General features: G+C 37.3%; 2 protein-coding genes across 2 annotated transcripts; both read left to right on the top strand.

The window, feature by feature from the left end:
* LOC18613034 (alcohol dehydrogenase class-3) lies at window positions 509-3804 on the top strand. Its single transcript, XM_007050052.2, has 9 exons — window positions 509-758; window positions 831-967; window positions 1759-1805; window positions 1888-2213; window positions 2381-2463; window positions 2640-2715; window positions 2917-3074; window positions 3155-3316; window positions 3398-3804. The coding sequence occupies exons 1-9, from the start codon at window positions 725-727 to the stop codon at window positions 3512-3514; spliced, it is 1140 nt and encodes a 379-aa protein (XP_007050114.1). The 5' UTR covers window positions 509-724; the 3' UTR covers window positions 3515-3804.
* Window positions 4313-6052, top strand: LOC18613033 (ammonium transporter 1 member 1). The gene has a single exon (XM_007050051.2). The coding sequence runs from the start codon at window positions 4320-4322 to the stop codon at window positions 5871-5873; it is 1554 nt and encodes a 517-aa protein (XP_007050113.2). The 5' UTR covers window positions 4313-4319; the 3' UTR covers window positions 5874-6052.

Genomic DNA, 7532 nt, shown 5'->3' with positions numbered 1-7532 from the left:
AATCTAGATAAAGGGTTATTAGCCTATAAATAGACCCCTTCACTTCATTTGTAAATACACATTTGAATCAGATTTTTTTACTCCCTTTAAATACTTTCTTTCCTCTAAATGCTTGTTTTTATATTTCTATTATAGTTTTTTCTCAAATTTATTTCATAACAAATTATATTTTTTTATTTTAAATATTTAATTAATCATTTTTGAACATGTGTTTAGGTAAAACAATAAACATAAATCCTAATCAATAATATTTATCAAAATGTCACGTGGTAAATGACATGATATAAAAATGCTACATATGTTGTTGATTAATGAAAATTAATCAATAATTAAAGGAAAAGGTTATTTAAATTAAACTAAAAATTTAAAAATTTATTTAAATACAATAAAAAATTTAAGACTGAATTAACTTTTCTGACACAATTAAAGTGTTTATTTGAGTGTTTAACTTATATTTTATTTTTCAAACTAAAATTTAGTACTTCCTCAGGGATAAAAATAGACGGACTTGCAAAATCAGTGTCAGTGATAACACTACACGGGCAACCAAACTTCACCGATTCCAGCACAAATCGATTTGATTTATCATATATCTGAAAAAACAGAGAAAGTTTGATTAGACCTTTTGTCCGCTCTTTCTGTGAACTCTCAACCTCAAAAACAAATCATTTCTTCATTTCTCTATTGTTTCTTCTTCTTCTAAAATCCTTCTGATTTTTCAGAAATGGCTACTCAAGGGCAAGTCATCACTTGCAAAGGTAACTCTCTTTCTCCCCTTTTCTTTTGGCTCATTGTTTTGAAACCCTAATTAATTAATTGTGATTGTGTAGCGGCGGTGGCTTATGAACCGAACAAACCGCTGGTCATTGAGGATGTCCAGGTGGCTCCGCCGCAAGCCGGTGAGGTTCGGATCAAGATTTTTTTCACTGCTCTCTGCCACACTGATGCGTACACTTGGAGCGGAAAGGTTTTTTTTTTTTTCCTTTTTGTATTTTCTATATCTCAGTTGATTTCTTATTTGTTTAAAATCGGGTGCATTGCATCTCTTTTATGTGGTTTTTTGGTTTGAAAAGTTTTACCCGCATCAGTTGCTTTATCTTAAGAGAAGAAACTGTTGAAGAAGGATTAATTTGCGATGAATGAGTAACGGGAATTTGATCACTTTTTTTATGTGGATTCTTTGAGGCTGGGTTTGATTGTTGCTTTTACAATTTGCATTTTACTTTTCTAAGAATTTGTGATTAACGGCAAAATATTAATTGATTAAAGATGAACAGATAACTAAAATGAATACCAATTCTAAATTAGTATTTTATATAAAAAAGTATAATTCCTAACGTAAAAGCAAAAAAAAAAAAAAAGAAGAAAGAAAAAGGTAAAAGCAATAGCCAATTCCTAAGGTAATGTGTTTCTTGCTCAAAATGCTATGTGAACTGAATGGTCTCCTTAATCTATTCTTAGGAAGAAAGAAAAAGTGGAAATTCAATCCGAAATGAAGTATTTTTGCAGACTATTTTCTTGCTTTAAAATGGGAAAGATATGTGTATAATGTTGTTCTATGTTGATTTTGCTAATTTAGGTAATGAGAAATTGGAGGGAGATACTATTGATAATAATATAATTTGATGTTTTTTGTGTATCCTCTTGCTGTGACATTGATAACGCCTAATCTAATGTGGCTCAAGTTTTTTGTCTGTTTTGATAATGTTAATCCAATGTTTAGATCTGATGTCTGACATGCATGATTTGCCTTTTCAGGATCCTGAGGGTCTATTCCCATGCATTCTTGGTCATGAGGCTGCTGGGTGTGTTGTTTCTTATTACTTCTTATAGTTCGTGAGCCTCTTGATTGCTAAGGGTGAGTTTTGTTTGAATTTTTGAGCGCAGGATTGTAGAAAGTGTTGGTGAAGGTGTAACTGAAGTTCAACCAGGTGACCATGTCATCCCTTGTTACCAGGCAGAGTGTAGAGAATGCAAGTTCTGCAAATCAGGAAAGACAAACCTATGCGGCAAAGTTAGGGCAGCCACTGGAGCTGGAGTCATGATGAATGATCGCAAGAGTCGCTTCTCAATAAATGGAAAACCAATATACCACTTCATGGGCACCTCGACATTCAGCCAGTTCACGGTTGTACATGATGTTAGTGTTGCTAAGATTGATCCACAAGCTCCTTTGGACAAAGTAAGCCTTCTTGGATGTGGTGTTCCAACTGGTAAGTTTTAACTTTCTTTTAACAAATCTGTAATTCCATAAATAATCTTCTAAATGGATAGCATGTTGCATCATTTATTTGACTCTGTAATTTATTTGCTTTCATGATTGTGTATACTTCATCTTTTGCACAAACCTTCATATTAATATATAGTTTGTGTTGGATAGGACTTGGAGCAGTTTGGAATACTGCCAAAGTTGAACCAGGGGCTATTGTTGCTATTTTTGGCCTTGGGACTGTTGGTCTTGCAGTAAGTGTCAAAGATGCATCCCACTTATCTAGAAAATTATTTACACTGTTTATTATGAACTTCTTGGCATGTTTTCATCCATCTTTTCAAAAAGTTTGTTATTGCTTCCATTGTTCTCTATTTGGTGCTGGATGTTAAATTGCTTATGTTACCTATTTTTGAATGCAATGTTGCAGGTTGCAGAGGGTGCAAAATCAGCTGGTGCTTCACGAATAATTGGTGTAGATATTGACAGCAAAAGGTTTGATGTAGGTAAGTAATTTACAAATGATGATGCTTAGAAAGCAGATTATTTGGTTAACATAAGTATGAAATATCCAGTAAACATTCTGTGTAATGTCAATAATGAAATACATTTGCAAGAAAATGAGTGGTTTTTTGCTTATCTTTTTTAACAAAAAATCATGTGTTACTTCTATATGTTTACCTTTTTTAGTAAATTGGAACTTGCAGCAAAAAATTTTGGAGTTACAGAGTTTGTGAACCCAAAGGACTATGATAAACCAATTCAGCAGGTCCTTGTTGATGTCACGGATGGTGGTGTTGATTACAGTTTTGAGTGTATTGGAAATGTCTCTGTCATGAGGGCTGCTTTGGAATGCTGTCACAAGGTGAGTGGTGCCTGAATTAGCAGAGCATTAATGATTGCGTAAATTGTGAATGACATCTAATGCACCTGAAATACATTCAGGGCTGGGGAACATCAGTTATCATAGGTGTTGCTGCATCAGGTCAGGAGATATCTACTCGACCTTTCCAATTGGTGACTGGTCGTGTTTGGAAAGGGACTGCTTTTGGTGGTTTCAAGAGCCGTTCACAAGTGCCTTGGCTTGTGGACAAGTACATGAAGAAGGTAAATGTAGTTTGTTTATACATTCTATATTTGAGTCTGTTGTGTGAGCAGTAGTTTATTATACTCTCCTTGATGTTGCAGGAAATCAAAATTGATGAATACATTACCCACAATTTGACTCTTGGAGAGATTAACAGTGCATTTGATCTGATGCATGAAGGGGGTTGCCTCCGTTGTGTGCTTAAGATGCATGAATGAGGCCATGTGTGAGCTGAAGGGGTGACCTGTGAAGAACTCCATTCGCGGGCAAATACTTTATTGCCATTTTTAAAGTAGAAACTGGAATGTGTTGGAACAAACTGCTTTTAGAGCCTAGTTTTCAACCTTGTGGAAGTGTTTGCTTTACCTTTAATAAGAGAACCCGCGTTGGAGGTGTATGCATGAATAAAATAATTGAGCTCTAAATCATCAAAGCTATTGCACCATGCCGTTGTTGAGTATTTGAGTGAACTTTCGTCTGCACTACCCAGACACCTCTGTTCTCTCTATTTGGCTTTCAGAGTATTGAATAATTTCGATTTCAACCAAACCTTCCTTGTTGTGTGTTGTAAGTATTGACTAGTTGTCTTTTGAGTGGAGATGGTAAGTAAATCAAATCACGATGGTAAGTATTAACAAGCACCAATAAATTTCATTATGCTTTCCTAAATAATAGGGTGGAAAACGTGTGAAATGTAGGGAAAATATACTCAAGATTTCTTCCTTCTGGAATATTCTATGATTTATTACTATTTATTCCTCAATGTAAAAGATTCTACATTGCATGCTCCAATTCAAAGCAAAGCGGCCGTTAGGGCTGCGTCTGTTTTTATGGAAAATACAATATATTGGCAAGTACAGGCTTAACAGTTGAAATTCCAAGTGTTGGTTTGCTTGGTCCGATTCTATAGGCTCACAACTGTTTACAGCACGGAATCTAATTTAAGCGAGGCTCTCTAAACGTAGAGGAGCACCAGAATCCTCTTCAAATTCCAGCCTGGAATCCCGGATCTTCTTCCTCTCCATGTATGTATATATCTCATTCCAAGCTACCACCAAAACTTGCGGCACAACAAACCACATTGGCATCTTTCTCTGTCTATTCCTCCCAATGGCCTCACTTGAGTGCTCTGCTGATAACCTACGCCCCCTACTAGGCAGCGTTGCTAATGCCTCCGCCGTGGCAGAGTACATCTGTAGCCGTTTTGATGCGGTTTCCAACAAGTTCATTGACACTGGCTACGCTGTGGACAACACCTACCTTCTTTTCTCCACTTACCTTGTGTTTGCCATGCAGCTTGGTTTTGCCATGCTCTGTGCTGGCTCTGTACGTGCCAAGAACACCATGAATATCATGCTCACCAATGTCCTTGATGCGGCTGCTGGTGGCCTTTTCTATTATCTCTTTGGTTTTGCATTGGCTTTTGGGGCACCATCAAATGGCTTTATTGGACAACATTTCTTTGGTCTGAGTAGATTCCCTACCCCGTCTTTTGATTATGGCTATTTCTTGTTTCAATGGGCGTTTGCTATTGCTGCTGCCGGGATCACCAGTGGTTCGATAGCAGAGAGAACTCAGTTTGTTGCTTATTTGATTTACTCATCTTTCTTGACTGGTTTGGTTTACCCCATTGTATCACACTGGTTCTGGTCTGCTGATGGCTGGGGAAGCCCTACTAGATCCAATAATCTCTTATTTGGATCCGGGGTCATTGATTTTGCTGGCTCTGGAGTGGTTCACTTAGTTGGTGCGATTGCAGGCCTATGGGGTGCAATCATTGAAGGTCCACGAATTGGCCGTTTTGATCATTCTGGCAACGCTGTGGCCTTACGTGGACACAGCGGCACTTTGGTTGTCCTAGGCACATTTCTGCTATGGTTTGGATGGTACGGATTCAATCCGGGCTCATTTGTCAATATCTTGAAAGCTTATGGCGAAAGTGGATCCTCTTACGGACAATGGAGTGCTGTCGGCAGAACAGCTGTCACCACATCCCTTGCTGGCTGCGCTGCTGCTTTGACCACTCTCTTTGGAAAGAGATTACTTGTTGGCCACTGGAATGTCACTGATGTTTGCAATGGATTGCTTGGTGGGTTTGCAGCAATCACTGGTGGCTGCTCTGTTGTCGATCCTTGGGCTGCAGTTCTTTGTGGTTTTATTGCCGCTTGGGTTCTCATTGGATTCAACAAGCTTGCGGAGAAATTTCATTATGACGACCCTTTAGAGGCGGCACAGCTTCATGGAGGATGCGGTTCATGGGGGATAATATTCACAGCATTGTTTGCAAAGGAGAAGTATGTTAATGAGGTTTATCCAGGACAACCTGGAAGGCCTTATGGCTTGTTTATGGGAGGTGGGACGAGGCTCCTTGCAGCACACCTTGTGCAGATTTTGGTAATTGTGGCTTGGGTGACTGTCACAATGGGGACGCTGTTTTTCACTCTGCAAAAATTGAACCTTCTGAGGATCTCATCAGAGGAGGAGATGGCAGGAATGGATATGACAAGCCATGGTGGTCAGGCTTATGAATATAATGATCATGAAAACAATGCAAACAAGCCACCACCAGCATTTTAAGGTGGAAAGGGCTATCATAGGTTTAATCAATGATTGTGCTAGTTGATTGAGTTCTTGATTTAATTGGACATGCACTGTCATCTTAGGTTGTCTTGTATAGTTAGCATCAAAAAATGAATTATGGGTAAAAATCTGTTAGTCATTGGTTGTGCCGAATAAACATGTTTCCAGATTTTCTAGTTCTCCTTGTTCATGAACAATTTCTTGTTTAACTCATTTCTTCGACGCAGAACGTATCTTCAAACTGGGAAAGAAAAGGAAACTAATACTTTAATATTCCATCAAACTTTTTTTTGTTGCTAATTAGTAAATAAATTCATTTGCAAGCCTATACAGTCCAAAAAAACTCAAAACACAATCTATCTCACTTCACAATCTTTCCAACTCCTAAGGCCTAAATGAAACAAACTGTATATGATGCATGATATCTACTCAGGGACACCATCGTGTGCCATTTCCTGGGGAACCTACCAAATTGTACAATCTAAATCAGAACAAATCAAACGGCAGAGCTATCCATCTTTGTCATCATAAATGAAATTTTCAGTTCTTGATCATTGTGTTCATCATTATATACACAGCATAGGCCAATCCTCCATGGCTAGTCAAATCCATTCCTGCCATCTCATCTTATGAGATCCTCAAAAGCTTCAACTTTTGTAGTAGACAAAGCATTGTTCCCATGGTCACACTAACCCACCCTGCCACCACTAAGATCTGGACTATATGTGCTGCTAAGAGCCTTCCTCCACCTCTCATGAGAGCCCATACGGTCTTCCAGGTTGTCCTGCGCAGATGTCATTAACCGAATAAAGTAAACCTTCTTTGCCAACAATGCAGTAAATATAATAACCCCATGCATTACACCCTCCATGAAGTTGTGCTGCCTCCAAAAGGGCCATCATACTTGGAACTTCTCAGCCAGCTTGTTGCATCCAATGGGAACCCAAGCGGCAACAGATCCCAAGTGACTGCTTCGCGTGGATCAGCAACAGAACAACCGCCGGGGATTGCTGCAAACCCACCAAGTAAACCATTGCAAACATCAGTGACATTTTAGTAGCCAACAAGTAACCTCTTTCCAAAGAGAATGGTCAAATCCATGTTTCTTTCGAAACAAATTCTACTGGTTTTTTTTTTTTTTTTACTTTTTTCTTATTTGTTTGTTCATAATTAGAGCTTTTAGCAAATGTAAATATGACCCTGAAAGGAAAACAATTTTATTTTACAAGAAAAAAATGATATTTTTTATGATAATGTTAAAAAAAAACCCTCTAAACTATTTAAGAAAATTCAATTAAACCTTTATTTTTTTATGTCAAATCAATATTTTATAATTTTATTTTGAGTCAAATAAATTCTTATAATTAATGATTGACAAATTACTATTAGTCAAAATGTCACTTGTTATTTAATACTCACATTGCACTGATGTAAAGGGTGAAAAATACCATATAACTATATCATCATATTATATTAGCATATCATGTTATAATATTTGTTAGCATGTATGTCAATGTCATGTAATATAAAATAATAAGTGACATTTTAACTAAGTCAACCATTAATTATTGTTGGTATATGCCATCGAGCCAATTGAATTGGTCAAGAAATATATATATTGTCATTTAATGCATACTTAATCGCATAACTATATGT

Source organism: Theobroma cacao, chromosome 1, assembly GCF_000208745.1.
Source record: "Theobroma cacao cultivar B97-61/B2 chromosome 1, Criollo_cocoa_genome_V2, whole genome shotgun sequence".
Taxonomy (NCBI): domain Eukaryota; kingdom Viridiplantae; phylum Streptophyta; class Magnoliopsida; order Malvales; family Malvaceae; genus Theobroma; species Theobroma cacao.
This window is presented reverse-complemented; position numbering and strand designations above follow the sequence as displayed.